Genomic DNA, 17,500 nt, shown 5'->3' on the forward strand with positions numbered 1-17,500 from the left:
TTTTCACCAACTCTGCTGTGCAAAATAAATGATTTTTCTTTTCATCGGGACATCTGCTAAGAAATCGGGTCTATTATTTGTTTATTTAGCAGACGCCTTTATCCGACTTACAGAGACTAGGGTGTGTGAACTATGCATCAGCTGCAGAGTCACTTACAATTACATCTCACCCGAAAGACGGAGCACAAGGAGGTTAAGTGACTTGCTCAGGGTCACACAATGAGTCAGTGGCTGAGGTGGGATTTGAACCGGGGACCTCCTGGTTACAAGTCCCTTTCTTTAACCACTGAGCCACACAGCCTCCTATCCCGACTATATAAGAAAGTTTACAAACGAGAGGAGGCCATTCGGACCATGTTGCATTAAGGGCTGTTGGCATGTTTGGTTAGGATTTAAAAATTGAATATAAAAACGATCTAGCTTGGTGATCACAGAGTTGAGACGCTATAGCTCCAGAATTATTAGTGTGAGTGACTCGACTCGTCCACCATTAACATTCAGCCAATTCTGAAAAACGCCACCTGCGTTTTCTGTCACTCTTGTAAAAATCCGACGTGAATTTGACCTTTAAATTATATATATACTTTGATGAAGAGTTTCATTAAAACGACTAAAATACGCGCCTTACCTTAGTTTTACCATTCCAGCTTCGCCTCGTTTCTTTTACGCTGTACTTTTTTCGTCAGCTGTTTTTTGGTCCATTCCGCGACCTGTAGTAGATTGTGTTCGCTAGCGGGGCACCGCCCCCAGGACCCGGAACCAGCCAATCAGATGAGGTCTAGCGGCGTCACTCACGATTAAAGGGGCGGGCGGAAGCGTCAAGGACTTTTTAATATTAATTATTAAAAGAACAGATTCAGAAATGACCAGAAAAATAAAGTAACGATTCAAACGATGCTAAAGACACGGCGACCTAATAATAATAATAATAATAATAATAATAATAACAGGAAGACATTGAACACTGAATTACATATTAAACAGTAAAGCATTTTCTTAAACATCATATGACTTACAAGCTAATTTGGAGTTGACCAGTTTTATAGATTTTACGTAGATTTTAATCTCCTGCATAAAATCTAAGGCTTGAAGGCTTCACTTCTCTCCGAGTGCACTTGTGAATAAAATCAATTTCTAACAAAAATAATAAGGTTTGCAATAAACTTACTTCCACTATCGCAATCTGCACTGAAATATCATATAATGTCCTCATATATCAATTCCGGCAGATGTGAGATTTTTTTTTTTTTTAAGGATTTGTAATCTGATCAATGGCAAATTACTTTCCGCGCTCCTCTAAAGGGAGGGGCCGGTGATCATGTTAATAAAGCTAATAAGAGGTGAGAGAATGGATTTTAAAGATGGTCATCGCTCCTTTAAAGGGAGGGGCCGGTGATCATGTTAATAAAGCTAATAAGAGGTGAGAGAATGGATTTTAAAGATGGTCATCGCTCCTTTAAAGGGAGGGGCCGGTGATCATGTTAATAAAGCTAATAAGAGGTGAGAGAATGGATTTTAAAGATGGTCAGCGCTCCTTTAAAGGGAGGGGCCGGTGATCATGTTAATAAAGCTAATAAGAGGTGAGAGAATGGATTTTAAAGATGGTCAGCGCTCCTCTAAAGGGAGGGGCCGGTGATCATGTTAATAAAGCTAATAAGAGGTGAGAGAATGGATTTTAAAGATGGTCAGCGCTCCTTTAAAGGGAGGGGCCGGTGATCATGTTAATAAAGCTAATAAGAGGTGAGAGAATGGATTTTAAAGATGGTCAGCGCTCCTTTAAAGGGAGGGACCGGTGATCATGTTAATAAAGCTAATAAGAGGTGAGAGAATGGATTTTAAAGATGGTCAGCGCTCCTTTAAAGGGAGGGGCCGGTGATCATGTTAATAAAGCTAATAAGAGGAGAGAGAATGGATTTTAAAGATGGTCAGCGCTCCTTTATAGGGAGGGGCCGGTGATCATGTTAATAAAGCTAATAAGAGGTGAGAGAATGGATTTTAAAGATGGTCAGCGCTCCTTTAAAGGGAGGGGCCGGTGATCATGTTAATAAAGCTAATAAGAGGAGAGAGAATGGATTTTAAAGATGGTCAGCGCTCCTTTATAGGGAGGGGCTGGTGATCATGTTAATAAAGCTAATAAGAGGTGAGAGAATGGATTTTAAAGATGATCAGCGCTCCTTTAAAGGGAGGGGCCGGTGATCATGTTAATAAAGCTAATAAGAGGTGAGAGAATGGATTTTAAAGATGGTCAGCGCTCCTTTATAGGGAGGGGCCGGTGATCCTGTTAATAAAGCTAATAAGAGGTGAGAGAATGGATTTTAAAGATGATCAGCGCTCCTTTAAAGGGAGGGGCCGGTGATCATGTTAATAAAGCTAATAAGAGGTGAGAGAATGGATTTTAAAGATGGTCAGCGCTCCTTTAAAGGGAGGGGCCAGTGATCGTGTTAATAAAGCTAATAAGAGGTGAGAGAATGGATTTTAAAGATGGTCAGCGCTCCTTTAAAGGGAGGGGCCGGTGATCATGTTAATAAAGCTAATAAGAGGTGAGAGAATGGATTTTAAAGATGATCAGCGCTCCTTTAAAGGGAGGGGGCAGTGATCATGTTAATAAAGCTAATAAGAGGTGAGAGAATGGATTTTAAAGATGGTCAGCGCTCCTGTAAAGGGAGGGACCGGTGATCATGTTAATAAAGCTAATAAGAGGTGAGAGAATGGATTTTAAAGATGATCAGCGCTCCTTTAAAGGGAGGGGCCGGTGATCATGTTAATAAAGCTAATAAGAGGTGAGAGAATGGATTTTAAAGATGGTCAGCGCTCCTTTATAGGGAGGGGCCGGTGATCCTGTTAATAAAGCTAATAAGAGGTGAGAGAATGGATTTTAAAGATGATCAGCGCTCCTTTAAAGGGAGGGGCCGGTGATCATGTTAATAAAGCTAATAAGAGGTGAGAGAATGGATTTTAAAGATGGTCAGCGCTCCTTTAAAGGGAGGGGCCGGTGATCATGTTAATAAAGCTAATAAGAGGAGAGAGAATGGATTTTAAAGATGGTCAGCGCTCCTTTATAGGGAGGGGCTGGTGATCATGTTAATAAAGCTAATAAGAGGTGAGAGAATGGATTTTAAAGATGGTCAGCGCTCCTTTAAAGGGAGGGGCCGGTGATCATGTTAATAAAGCTAATAAGAGGTGAGAGAATGGATTTTAAAGATGATCAGCGCTCCTTTAAAGGGAGGGGCCGGTGATCATGTTAATAAAGCTAATAAGAGGTGAGAGAATGGATTTTAAAGATGGTCAGCGCTCCTTTATAGGGAGGGGCCGGTGATCCTGTTAATAAAGCTAATAAGAGGTGAGAGAATGGATTTTAAAGATGATCAGCGCTCCTTTAAAGGGAGGGGCCGGTGATCATGTTAATAAAGCTAATAAGAGGTGAGAGAATGGATTTTAAAGATGGTCAGCGCTCCTTTAAAGGGAGGGGCCGGTGATCGTGTTAATAAAGCTAATAAGAGGTGAGAGAATGGATTTTAAAGATGGTCAGCGCTCCTTTAAAGGGAGGGGCCGGTGATCATGTTAATAAAGCTAATAAGAGGCGAGAGAATGGATTTTAAAGATGGTCAGCGCTCCTTTAAAGGGAGGGGCCGGTGATCATGTTAATAAAGCTAATAAGAGGTGAGAGAATGGATTTTAAAGATGGTCAGCTGTCCTTTAAAGGGAGGGGCCAGTGATCATGTTAATAAAGCTAATAAGAGGCGAGAGAATGGATTTTAAAGATGGTCAGCGCTCCTTTAAAGGGAGGGGCCGGTGATCATGTTAATAAAGCTAATAAGAGGTGAGAGAATGGATTTTAAAGAGGGTTAGTGTCGTGTAACTAGAATTATGAGTCTCTGTTGTTGCAATACAGTCCTCCGGCCGATAGGAGACGAAGTTGACCGCTAAAGTAAACCTCAAAAATATAGTCTAGTGTGTTTTCAGTGTGTCTGTGATATTTAGCCTCCATTTCTGGAGCGAGAAAACGGAGCTGGAAGAGAATAGCAGTTAAATAGAATTGTGTTAAAAACATTCGCGGGTAAGAAATCCGTCTGTTTCTTTATAATAGACACGCATGTTCAAAATACAGCCACCCGCCTCGTCATACGCACGCACAAACCGACGCGCGTAAGTAGACGCATCTGTTTATGTTAGACGCAAATGTACGGCGTGCATGATGACGTATTTGTCTGCAAGATAAGTGAAGCGTTTCTATGAAAACATAACGTGGTTTAAAAATGATTTTAATTTACGATGCCCCCCCCAAAAAAATGATTGCGTCTGGTTTTTGAGTATTTAAAACATAACTACACACGCACACAAAATCTCTTGACGTGAAAAACGCGTAACGCGGTTTAATATTGATGCGCTTCAGTTCAAACGAAATCCTCCAGGAAGCATAAAAACTATGGAAGCCACAAAAAAAAACACAACGAAATATATTTTAAATCTCCATTATAAGGTTGACATACTATTTCGTTATTTCGACTTACTATCTCGTTATTTCGACTTGGGATAAGATACTAGGTCAAAATAATGCGATACTAGGTCAACCTTACAATGGAAGTTTAAAATGTATTGCGTTTATTTTGGTGGGAGAATTGGCTTCCATATTAAACCCTTAAAGGAAAATAAATAAACTTTATACAATGAAATCTATTGCCTTAAAATAACGTCTTACAGAACTGCGCGTTTCGGAGCCGTGTGGAGATCGGGAGAGCTGGACGGGTCAGATTCAGCCATTTATTCTGTGATAATACATTACATTGTAACTGCAGTTTAATATCACTAGACTGGACTGGAATTACATTGTAACTGCAGTTTAATATCACTAGACTGGACTGGAATTACATTGTAACTGCAGTTTAATATCACTAGACTGGACTGGAATTACATTGTAACTGCAGTTTAATATCACTAGACTGGACTGGAATTACATTGTAACTGCAGTTTAATATCACTAGACTGGACTGGAATTACATTGTAACTGCAGTTTAATATCACTAGACTGGACTGGAATTACATTGTAACTGCAGTTTAATATCACTAGACTGGACTGGAATTACATTGTAACTGCAGTTTAATATCACTAGACTAGACTGGAATTACATTGTAACTGCAGTTTAATATCACTAGACTGGACTGGAATTACATTGTAACTGCAGTTTAATATCACTAGACTGGACTGGAATTACATTGTAACTGCAGTTTAATATCACTAGACTGGACTGGAATTACATTGTAACTGCAGTTTAATATCACTAGACTGGACTGGAATTACATTGTAACTGCAGTTTAATATCACTAGACTGGACTGGAATTACATTGTAACTGCAGTTTAATATCACTAGACTGGACTGGAATTACATTGCAAGGCTGGTAATCAGACTCCTATTGCACAGCAGTGTGATCCAGTCCAGGTTTTACTACCAGCTTGATCAGCCCCAGTGTGTCTAGCTAACAAGCTCAGGTGTGTCTTATTATTAAACTCCCAGTGAAACCAGGACTGGATCACACTGCTGTGCAGCGGGAGTCTCATTCCCATCCCTGGTTTTAAAATGTTTCTGCAGATTTTTTTGCGATTCCGGTGTGACCCTTGACCTGAGTGATGTCAGGACTGAAGAGGCCGGCAGGGAGTGAACCCTCGACCTCCGCCCCTCCGGAGAAGAAGAGAGAGAGGGAGCGAGATGGAGCAGCAGGAGGAGGAGGAGAGGAAGGGGGCGGGACCACGGTGGAGACTGTCATCAAAGTGGGAGGAGTCTCGAGCACGGTACGGGTTCAATTGAAAACCCCTCAACTTGGATCAGACCCCAGGGGTCAGCGACTATTATAATAACAATGACAGTTATAGAGGAAGATACTGAGAGGATCAGATTGTGAAGCTGTCTGTCTGTGTGTCTGTCTGTCTATGTGATTGTGAGGGAATAGGGGCTCTTTGTCTGCAGCTTTAATGAAACTAAACTCTCTTCAGAATGTAGTAAACTAACACAGACCCCAAGAAGAAGGGATTATATTGTAGCGTCAAACTGAACAGGATTGTGGGGCTCTGTCTGTCTGTCTGTCTGTCTGTCTGCAGCTTTAATGAAACTAAACTCTTTTCAGAATGTAGTAAACTAACACAGACCCCAAGAAGAAGGGATTATATTGTAGTGTCAAACTGAACAGGATTGTGGGGCTCTGTCTGTCTGTCTGTCTGTCTGTCTGTCTGTCTGTCTGCAGCTTTAATGAAACTAAACTCTTTTCAGAATGTAGTAAACTAACACAGACCCCAAGAAGAAGGGATTATATTGTAGTGTCAAACTGAACAGGATTGTGGGGCTCTGTCTGTCTGTCTGTCTGTCTGTCTGTCTGTCTGTCTGTCTGTCTGTCTGTCTGTTGTACATTTCTCCATCTATCTGTAGAAACTCTGATCCGATTCTCACGAAACTCCGTGCCACACTCCTATCCTGTATCAGCTCCTCTCTATCCTGCATCACACTCCTCTCTCCTGTATCACACTCCTCCTCTATCCTGTATCACACTCCTCCTATCTATCCTGTATCACACTCCTCCTCTCTATCCTGTATCACACTCCTCTCTATCCTGTCTCACACCCCTCCTCTCTATCCTGTATTACACTCCTCCTCTCTATCCTGTCTCACACTCCTCCTCTCTATCCTGTCTCACACCCCTCCTCTCTATCCTGTATCACACTCCTCTCTATCCTGTCTCACACTCCTCCTCTCTATCCTGTCTCACACCCCTCCTCTCTATCCTGTATTACACTCCTCCTCTCTATCCTGTCTCACACTCCTCCTCTCTATCCTGTCTCACACCCCTCCTCTCTATCCTGTATCACACTCCTCTCTATCCTGTCTCACACCCCTCCTCTCTATCCTGTATTACACTCCTCCTCTCTATCCTGTCTCACACCCCTCCTCTCTATCCTGTATCACACCCCTCATCTCTATCCTGTCTCACACCCCTCCTCTCTATCCTGTCTCACACCCCTCATCTCTATCCTGCATCACACTCCTCCTCTCTATCCTGTATCACACTCCTCCTCTCTATCCTGCATCACACCCCTCCTCTCTATCCTGTATCACACCCCTCATCTCTATCCTGTCTCACACCCCTCCTCTCTATCCTGTATCACACCCCTCATCTCTATCCTGCATCACACTCCTCCTCTCTATCCTGTATCACACTCCTCCTCTCTATCCTGTATCACACTCCTCCTCTATCCTGCATCACACTCCTCCTCTCTATCCTGCATCACACTCCTCCTCTCTATCCTGTCTCACACCCCTCCTCTCTATCCTGTCTCACACCCCTCCTCTCTATCCTGTATCACACTCCTCTCTATCCTGTCTCACACCCCTCCTCTCTATCCTGTATTACACTCCTCCTCTCTATCCTGTCTCACACTCCTCCTCTCTATCCTGTCTCACACCCCTCCTCTCTATCCTGTATTACACTCCTCCTCTCTATCCTGTCTCACACCCCTCCTCTCTATCCTGTCTCACACCCCTCCTCTCTATCCTGTCTCACACTCCTCCTCTCTATCCTGTGTCACAATCCTCCTCTCTATCTTGTATCACACTCCTCTTCTCTCTCCTGTGTCACACTCCTCCTGTATCCTGTATCACACTCCTCTCTCTCCTGTGTCACACTCCTCCTCTCTATCCTGTATCACACTCCTCCTCTATCCTGTATCACACTCCTCCTCTCTCTCCTGTATCACCTCCTCTCTCCTGCATCACACTCCTCCTCTCTGTCCTGTATCACACTCCTCCTCTATCCTGTATCACACTCCTCTTCTCTCTCCTGTATCACACTCCTCTCTCTCCTGTCTCACACCCCTCCTCTCTATCCTGTCTCACACCCCTCCTCTCTATCCTGTCTCACACCCCTCCTCTCTATCCTGTCTCACACCCCTCCTCTCTATCCTGTATCACACCCTCCTCTCTATCCTGCATCACACTCCTCCTCTATCCTGTATCACACTCCTCCTCTCTGTCCTGCATCACATTGCTCCTCTATCCTGTATCACACTCCTCCTCTATCCTGTATCACACTCCTCCTCCTCTCTGTCCTGCATCACACTCCTCCTCTCTCCTGTGTCACACTCCTCTCTATCCTGTATCACACTCCTCCTGTATCCTGTATCACACCCCTCCTCTATCCTGTATCACACCCCTCCTCTCTATCCTGTATCACACTCCTCCTCTCTATCCTGTATCACACCCTCCTCTCTATCCTGTATCACACCCCTCCTCTCTATCCTGTATCACACTCCTCCTCTCTCCTGTATCACACTCCTCCTCTATCCTGTATCACACTCCTCCTCTATCCTGTGTCACACTCCTCTCTATCCTGCATCACACTCCTCCTCTATCCTGTATCACACTCCTCCTCTATCCTGTATCACACTGCTCCTCTCTATCCTGTATCACACCCCTCCTCTCTATCCTGTATCACACTCCTCCTATCTATCCTGTATCACACTCCTCCTCTCTCCTGTATCACACTCCTCCTCTATCCTGTATCACACTCCTCCTCTCTATCCTGTATCACACTCCTCCTCTATCCTGTATCACACTCCTCCTCTCTATCCTGTATCACACCCCTCCTCTCTATCCTGTATCACACTCCTCCTCTCTATCCTGTATCACACCCTCCTCTATCCTGTATCACACCCCTCCTCTCTATCCTGTATCACACTCCTCCTCTCTATCCTGTATCACACTCCTCCTCTATCCTGTATCACACTCCTCCTCTCTATCCTGTATCACACTCCTCCTATCTATCCTGTATCACACTCCTCCTATCTATCCTGTATCACACACCTCCTCTCTATCCTGTATCACACTCCTCCTCTATCCTGTATCACACTCCTCCTCTCTATCCTGTATCACACTCCTCCTATCTATCCTGTATCACACTCCTCCTATCTATCCTGTATCACACTCCTCCTCTCTATCCTGTATCACACTCCTCCTCTCTATCCTGCATCACACTCCTCCTCTATCCTGTCTCACACCCTCCTCTCTATCCTGCATCACACTCCTCCTCTCTGTCCTGTATCACACCCCTCCTCTCTATCCTGCATCACACTCCTCCTCTCTATCCTGTGTCACACACTCCTCCTCTATCCTGTATTACATTCCTCCTCTCTATCCTGCATCACACTCCTCCTCTCTATCCTGTGTCACACACTCCTCCTCTATCCTGTATCACACCCTCCTCTCTCTCCTGTATCACACTCCTCCTCTCTATCCTGTATCACACTCCTCCTCTCTATCCTGTATCACACCCTCCTCTCTCTCCTGCATCACACTCCTCCTCTCTATCCTGTGTCACACTCCTCCTCTCTATCCTGTATCACACTCCTTCTATCTATCCTGTATCACACTCCTCCTATCTATCCTGTATCACACTCCTCTCTCCTGTATCACACTCCTCCTCTATCCTGTATCACACTCCTCCTCTCTATCCTGCATCACACTCCTCCTCTCTATCCTGTATCACACTCCTCTTCTCTCTCCTGTATCACACTCCTCTCTCTCCTGTCTCACACCCCTCCTCTCTATCCTGTATCACACTCCTCCTCTATCCTGTATCACACTCCTCCTCTCTATCCTGCATCACACTCCTCCTCTCTATCCTGTATCACACTCCTCTTCTCTCTCCTGTATCACACTCCTCTCTATCCTGTCTCACACCCCTCCTCTCTATCCTGTCTCACACCCCTCCTCTCTATCCTGTATCACACTCCTCCTCTCTATCCTGCATCACACTCCTCCTCTCTATCCTGTATTACACTCCTCCTCTCTATCCTGTCTCACACCCCTCCTCTCTATCCTGTATCACACTCCTCTCTATCCTGTCTCACACCCCTCCTCTCTATCCTGTATTACACTCCTCCTCTCTATCCTGTCTCACACCCCTCCTCTCTATCCTGTCTCACACCCCTCCTCTCTATCCTGTATCACACTCCTCTCTATCCTGTCTCACACCCCTCCTCTCTATCCTGTATTACACTCCTCCTCTCTATCCTGTCTCACACCCCTCCTCTCTATCCTGTCTCACACTCCTCCTCTCTATCCTGTCTCACACCCCTCCTCTCTATCCTGTCTCACACTCCTCCTCTCTATCCTGTCTCACACCCCTCCTCTCTATCCTGTATTACACTCCTCCTCTCTATCCTGTCTCACACTCCTCCTCTCTATCCTGTCTCACACCCCTCCTCTCTATCCTGTCTCACACCCCTCCTCTCTATCCTGTATTACACTCCTCTCTATCCTGTGTCACACTCCTCCTCTCTATCCTGTCTCACACCCCTCCTCTCTATCCTGTCTCACACCCCTCCTCTCTATCCTGTCTCACACCCCTCCTCTCTATCCTGTGTCACAATCCTCCTCTCTATCTTGTATCACACTCCTCTTCTCTCTCCTGTGTCACACTCCTCCTGTATCCTGTATCACACTCCTCTCTCTCCTGTGTCACACTCCTCCTCTCTATCCTGTATCACACTCCTCCTCTATCCTGTATCACACTCCTCTTCTCTCTCCTGTATCACACTCCTCTCTCTCCTGTCTCACACCCCTCCTCTCTATCCTGTATCACACTCCTCTCTCTCCTGTGTCACACTCCTCCTCTCTATCCTGTATCACACTCCTCCTCTATCCTGTATCACACTCCTCTTCTCTCTCCTGTATCACACTCCTCTCTCTCCTGTCTCACACCCCTCCTCTCTATCCTGTATTACACTCCTCCTCTCTATCCTGTCTCACACCCCTCCTCTCTATCCTGTCTCACACCCCTCCTCTCTATCCTGTATCACACTCCTCCTGTATCCTGTATCACACTCCTCCTCTCTATCCTGTGTCACACTCCTCCTCTCTATCCTGTATCACACTCCTCCTCTCTATCCTGCATCACACTCCTCCTCTCTGTCCTGTATCACACTCCTCCTCTCTATCTTGTATCACACTCCTCCTCTCTATCCTGTCTCACACCCCTCCTCTCTATCCTGTCTCACACCCCTCCTCTCTATCCTGTATCACACTCCTCCTGTATCCTGTATCACACTCCTCCTCTATCCTGTATCACACTCGTCCTCTCTATCCTGTATCACACCCTCCTCTCTATCCTGTATCACACTCCTCCTCTATCCTGTATCACACTCCTCCTCTCTATCTTGTATCACACTCCTCCTCTCTATCCTGTCTCACACCCCTCCTCTCTATCCTGTCTCACACCCCTCCTCTCTATCCTGTATCACACTCCTCCTGTATCCTGTATCACACTCCTCCTCTATCCTGTATCACACTCGTCCTCTCTATCCTGTATCACACCCTCCTCTCTATCCTGTCTCACACCCCTCCTCTCTATCCTGTATCACACTCCTCCTCTATCCTGTATCACACTCCTCCTCTCTATCTTGTATCACACTCCTCCTCTCTATCCTGTATCACACTCCTCCTCTCTATCCTGTATCACACTCCTCCTCTATCCTGTATCACACTCCTCTTCTCTCTCCTGTATCACACTCCTCTCTCTCCTGTCTCACACCCCTCCTCTCTATCCTGTCTCACACCCCTCCTCTCTATCCTGTATCACACCCTCCTCTCTCTCCTGCATCACACTCCTCCTCTCTATCCTGTATCACACCCTCCTCTCTATCCTGTATCACACTCCTCCTCTATCCTGCATCACACTCCTCCTCTCTCCTGCATCACACTCCTCCTCTCTATCTTGTATCACACTCCTCCTCTCTATCCTGTATCACACTCCTCCTCTCTATCCTGTATCACACTCCTCCTCTATCCTGTATCACACTCCTCTCTCCTGTATCACACTCCTCTCTCTCCTGTCTCACACCCCTCCTCTCTATCCTGTATCACACTCCTCCTCTCTATCCTGTCTCACACCCTCCTCTCTATCCTGCATCACACTCCTCCTCTCTCTCCTGTATCACACTCCTCCTCTCTATCCTGTATCACACTCCTCCTCTCTATCCTGTATCACACTCCTCCTCTCTATCCTGTCTCACACTCCTCCTCTCTATCCTGTCTCACACTCCTCCTCTCTATCCTGTCTCACACTCTTCCTCTCTATCCTGTCTCACACCCTCCTCTCTATCCTGTCTCACACCCTCCTCTCTCTCCTGTCTCACACTCCTCCTCTCTATCCTGTATCACACTCCTCCTCTCTATCCTGTATCACACTCCTCCTCTCTATCCTGCATCACACTCCTCCTCTATCCTGTATCACACTCCTCCTCTCTATCCTGTGTCACACTCCTCCTCTCTCTCCTGCATCACACTCCTCCTCTCTCTCCTGTATCACACTCCTCCTCTCTCCTGCATCACACTCCTCCTCTCTATCCTGTGTCACACTCCTCCTCTCTATCCTGTGTCACACTCCTCCTCTCTATCCTGTATCACACCCTCCTCTCTCTCCTGTATCACACCCCTCCTCTCTCTCCTGTATCACACCCCTCCTCTCTCTCCTGTATCACACTCCTCCTCTCTATCCTGTGTCACACTCCTCCTCTCTATCCTGTGTCACACTCCTCCTCTCTATCCTGCATCACACTCCTCCTCTCTATCCTGCATCACACTCCTCCTCTCTATCCTGTATCACACTCCTCCTCTCTATCCTGTGTCACACTCCTCCTCTCTATCCTGTATCACACTCCTCCTCTCTATCCTGCATCACACTCCTCCTCTCTGTCCTGTATCACACTCCTCCTCTCTATCCTGTATCACACCCTCCTCTCTATCCTGTATCACACTCCTCCTCTCTCTCCTGCATCACACTCCTCCTCTCTATCCTGTATCACACTCTCCTCTCTATCCTGTATCACACTCCTCCTCTCTATCCTGTATCACACCCTCCTCTCTATCCTGCATCACACTCCTCCTCTCTATCCTGTATCACACTCCTCCTCTCTATCCTGTATCACACCCTCCTCTCTATCCTGTGTCACACTCCTCCTCTCTATCCTGTGTCACACTCTCCTCTCTGTCCTGCAGGAGGAGCTGGATGTCAAGGCTCTGCAGATGAAGAACAGGAAGCTGGCTGAGACGCTGGACCAGCGGCAGCTGATCGAGGACGAGCTGCGAGAGACGATTGAGCGTCTGGAGAGGAGGCAGGCCACCGACGATGCCAGCCTGCTCATCCTGAACCGCTACTGGAGCCAGGTAACTGGGAGCACTGGGAGAGAGGCAGGGCTGGGAACCAGACTCCCGCTGCACAGCAGTGTGATCCAGTCCTGGTTTCACTAGGAGTTTAATAATAAGACACACCTGAGCTTGTTAGCTAGACACACTGGGGCTGATCAAGCTGGTAGTAAAACCTGGACTGGATCACACTGCTGTGGGATAGGAGTCTGATTACCAGCCCTGGAGAGAGAGGGAGATTTCTTTAACCTGAAACTGTAACTGTACTGATAATAAATTGATTTTAAAAGTCTCCCTCTCTCTTCTTCCTCTCTCCTCTTCCTCTCCCCCTCCCTCTCTCTCTCTCTCCTCTCTCCCCCTCCCTCTCCCTCTCTCTGTCCTCTCTCCCTCCCCCTCCCCCTCTCTCTCTCTCCCCCTCCCTCTTCCTCTCCCCCTCCCTCTCTCTCTCTCCTCCCTCTCTCTCTCTCCTCTCTCCCTCTCTCTCACTCTCCCTCCCCCTCTCTCACTCTCCCTCCCCCTCTCCCTCTCTCTCTCGCTCTTCTCTCTCCTCTCCCCCCTCCCTCTTCCTATCCCTCTCCCTCTACCTCTCCCTCCCTCTCTCTCTCTCCCTCCCTCTCTCTCCTCTCTCTCCCCTCCCTCTCCCTCTCTCTCTCTCCCTCTCTCCCCCTCTCTCCTCTCTCTCCCCCTCCCTCTCTCTCTCCTCTCTCCCCCCTCCCTCTCCCTCTCTCTCCTCTCTCCCTCTCCCCCCTCTCTCCCCCTCTCTCCCCCCTCCCTCTCCCCCCTCCCTCTCTCTCCCCTCTCTCACTCTCCCTCCCCCTCTCCCCCTCTCTCTCTCTCTCTGTCTCTCTCTCTCTCTCTCTCTTATCCTCTCAGTTTGATGAGAATATCCGTCTCATCATTCGTCGATATGATCTGGACTCGGAACTCTCCGAGCCGCTGAGTGACAGGAAGGCTCTAGAACCTTCGGAGCGCAAGAGTCTAGAACCCTCGGACCCCGGAACCGGACTCCGACAGCAACCCGGAGAGAGGGAGTGTGCGAGAGAGGGAGAAGGAGGAGAGAGGAGGAGGAGAGAGAGCTGGGGCTGGAGAGGGGAGGAGAGAAGAGAGAGGTGAGTGTGTGAGAGAGGGAGAAGGAGGAGAGAGGAGGAGAGAGAGCCGGGGCTGGAGAGGGGAGGAGAGAAGAGAGAGGTGAGTGTGCGAGAGAGGGAGAAGGAGGAGAGAGGAGGAGGAGAGAGAGCTGGGGCTGGAGAGGGGAGGAGAGAAGAGAGAGGTGAGTGTGTGAGAGAGGGAGAAGGAGGAGAGAGGAGGAGGAGAAGGAGAGAGAGCCGGGGCTGGAGAGGGGAGGAGAGAAGAGAGAGGTGAGTGTGTGAGAGAGGGAGAAGGAGGAGAGAGGAGGAGAGAGAGCTGGGGCTGGAGAGGGGAGGAGAGAAGAGAGAGGTGAGTGTGCGAGAGAGGGAGAAGGAGGAGAGAGGAGGAGAGAGAGCCGGGGCTGGAGAGGGGAGGAGAGAAGAGAGAGGTGAGTGTGTGAGAGAGGGAGAAGGAGGAGAGAGGAGGAGAGAGAGAGAGCCGGGGCTGGAGAGGGGAGGAGAGAAGAGAGAGGTGAGTGTGTGAGAGAGGGAGAAGGAGGAGAGAGGAGGAGAGAGAGCTGGGGCTGGAGAGGGGATGAGAGAAGAGAGAGGTGAGTGTGTGAGAGAGGGAGAAGGAGGAGAGAGGAGGAGGAGAGAGAGCTGGGGCTGGAGAGGGGAGGAGAGAAGAGAGAGGTGAGTGTGTGAGAGAGGGAGAAGGAGGAGAGAGGAGGAGGAGAGAGAGCCGGGGCTGGAGAGGGGAGGAGAGAAGAGAGAGGTGAGTGTGTGAGAGAGGGAGAAGGAGGAGAGAGGAGGAGGAGAGAGAGCCGGGGCTGGAGAGGGGAGGAGAGAAGAGAGGTGAGTGTGTGAGAGAGGGAGAAGGAGGAGAGAGGAGGAGGAGAGAGAGCTGGGGCTGGAGAGGGGAGGAGAGAAGAGAGAGGTGAGTGTGTGAGAGAGGGAGAAGGAGGAGAGAGGAGGAGAGAGAGAGAGCCGGGGCTGGAGAGGGGAGGAGAGAAGAGAGAGGTGAGTGTGTGAGAGAGGGAGAAGGAGGAGAGAGGAGGAGGAGAAGGAGAGAGAGCCGGGGCTGGAGAGGGGAGGAGAGAAGAGAGAGGTGAGTGTGTGAGAGAGGGAGAAGGAGGAGAGAGGAGGAGGAGAAGGAGAGAGAGCCGGGGCTGGAGAGGGGAGGAGAGAAGAGAGAGGTGAGTGTGTGAGAGAGGGAGAAGGAGGAGAGAGGAGGAGAGAGAGCTGGGGCTGGAGAGGGGAGGAGAGAAGAGAGAGGTGAGTGTGCGAGAGAGGGAGAAGGAGGAGAGAGGAGGAGAGAGAGCCGGGGCTGGAGAGGGGAGGAGAGAAGAGAGAGGTGAGTGTGTGAGAGAGGGAGAAGGAGGAGAGAGGAGGAGAGAGAGAGAGCCGGGGCTGGAGAGGGGAGGAGAGAAGAGAGAGGTGAGTGTGTGAGAGAGGGAGAAGGAGGAGAGAGGAGGAGAGAGAGCTGGGGCTGGAGAGGGGAGGAGAGAAGAGAGAGGTGAGTGTGTGAGAGAGGGAGAAGGAGGAGAGAGGAGGAGGAGGAGAGAGAGCTGGGGCTGGAGAGGGGAGGAGAGAAGAGAGAGGTGAGTGTGCGAGAGAGGGAGAAGGAGGAGAGAGGAGGAGAGAGAGCTGGGGCTGGAGAGGGGAGGAGAGAAGAGAGAGGTGAGTGTGTGAGAGAGGGAGAAGGAGGAGAGAGGAGGAGGAGAGAGAGCTGGGGCTGGAGAGGGGAGGAGAGAAGAGAGAGGTGAGTGTGTGAGAGAGGGAGAAGGAGGAGGAGAGAGAGCTGGGGCTGGAGAGGGGAGGAGAGAAGAGAGAGGTGAGTGTGTGAGAGAGGGGAGGAGTGGAAATGTGTGTCTGTCTCTCCAGGGAGAGTCAGGATCCAACTGGATCCTCTCTCATCAATCACGAGAGAGACTCGACCAAGAACAAAAGTCATCGAGAAACCGAGAACTCGCTGTTCTAATAATTAGATGAAGTGTCTGTCTGTCTGTCAGTGTCTCTCTGTCGGGGTGTGTGTGCATATCTCTCTCTCCTCTCTGTGTAAGTGTCTTTGTGTGTGTGTGTCTCAGTGTTTCTCAGTCTGTCTGTGTGTGTGTGTGTGTGTTTCTCAGTGTGTGTGTCTCAGTGTTTCTCAGTCTGTGTGTGTGTTTCTCAGTGTGTGTGTGTCTCAGTGTTTCTCAGTCTGTCTGTGTGTGTGTCTCAGTGTTTCTCAGTCTGTGTGTGTGTCTCAGTGTTTCTCAGTCTGTGTGTGTGTTTCTCAGTGTGTGTGTGTCTCAGTGTTTCTCAGTCTGTGTTGTGTGTGTGTGTTTCTCAGTGTGTGTGTCTCAGTGTTTCTCAGTCTGTCTGTGTGTGTTTCTCAGTGTGTGTGTCTCAGTGTTTCTCAGTCTGTCTGTGTGGTGTGTGTGTGTTTCTCAGTGTGTGTGTCTCAGTGTTTCTCAGTCTGTCTGTGTGTGTGTGTGTGTGTGTGTTTCTCAGTGTGTGTGTCTCAGTGTTTCTCAGTCTGTGTGTGTGTTTCTCAGTGTGTGTGTCTCAGTGTTTCTCAGTGTGTCTGTGTGTGTGTGTCTCAGTGTTTCTCAGTGTGTGTGTCTCAGTGTTTCTCAGTGTGTGTGTGTGTGTCTCAGTGTTTCTCAGTGTCTGTGTGTGTGTCTCAGTGTTTCTCAGTGTGTGTGTGTGTGTTTCTCAGTGTGTGTGTCTCTGTGTGTGTGTGTGTGTGTGTGTGTGTGTGTGTGTGTGTCTCAGTCTCTGTGTATTAACTGAGCTGCAATTCCCCTCCAGTCCTCAGTGAGACCGCCGCTCTCCTTCCTCGCCACCCTGGCCAGCAGCAGCAGTGATGAGATGGAGGCTGCCCTGCAGGAGAGGGTGGAGTCAAGCCACCGGCTCACTGAGAGGGTGCTGGAGATCTGCGACAGCTTACACAGCACCACCGTGAGGCTGGGAGGAGACATCGCAGGTAAATACTGCAGCCTGATATTGATGCGATCCAGCCCTCTGAAATGTCTTTATAATATACAGCACTAGACCCTGATATTGATGCGATCCAGCCCTCTGAAATGTCTTTATAATATACAGCGCTAGACCCTGATATTGATGCGATCCAGCCCTCTGAAATGTCTTTATAATATACAGCGCTAGACCCTGATATTGATGCGATCCAGCCCTCTGAAATGTCTTTATAATATATAACACTAGACCCTGATATTGATGCGATCCAGCCCTCTGAAATGTCTT

At 48.4% G+C, this 17,500-nt stretch overlaps 2 protein-coding genes across 5 annotated transcripts in view; one reads left to right on the plus strand and one right to left on the minus strand.

The window, feature by feature from the left end:
• LOC131725049 (post-GPI attachment to proteins factor 4-like) overlaps positions 1–769 on the minus strand; it is a 6,300-nt gene extending 5,531 nt beyond the window's left edge. Inside the window, 1 exon segment of the mRNA XM_059018449.1 lies at positions 629–769. Coding sequence (XP_058874432.1) covers positions 629–642 — 14 coding nt within the window. The 5' untranslated portion in view covers positions 643–769.
• A 3,007-nt stretch (positions 770–3,776) lies between these two features.
• On the plus strand, positions 3,777–17,186 carry LOC131725050 (E3 ubiquitin-protein ligase BRE1A-like). 4 transcript variants are annotated; one of them, XM_059018453.1, is made up of 5 exons: positions 3,777–3,820; positions 5,589–5,788; positions 13,041–13,208; positions 14,061–14,296; positions 17,048–17,186. In XM_059018453.1, the coding sequence occupies exons 2-5, from the start codon at positions 5,627–5,629 to the stop codon at positions 17,055–17,057; spliced, it is 576 nt and encodes a 191-aa protein (XP_058874436.1). In that variant the 5' UTR covers positions 3,777–3,820; positions 5,589–5,626; the 3' UTR covers positions 17,058–17,186. The 4 variants fall into 4 exon arrangements, with proteins under 4 accessions (XP_058874436.1, XP_058874434.1, XP_058874435.1 ...); XM_059018451.1 differs by lacking the exon at positions 3,777–3,820 and adding an exon at positions 3,971–4,057; XM_059018452.1 differs by lacking the exon at positions 3,777–3,820 and adding an exon at positions 4,050–4,146.
• The last annotated feature ends 314 nt before the right edge of the window (positions 17,187–17,500 follow it).

This window comes from Acipenser ruthenus, chromosome 60 (genome assembly GCF_902713425.1).
Source record: "Acipenser ruthenus chromosome 60, fAciRut3.2 maternal haplotype, whole genome shotgun sequence".
NCBI lineage: Eukaryota > Metazoa > Chordata > Actinopteri > Acipenseriformes > Acipenseridae > Acipenser > Acipenser ruthenus.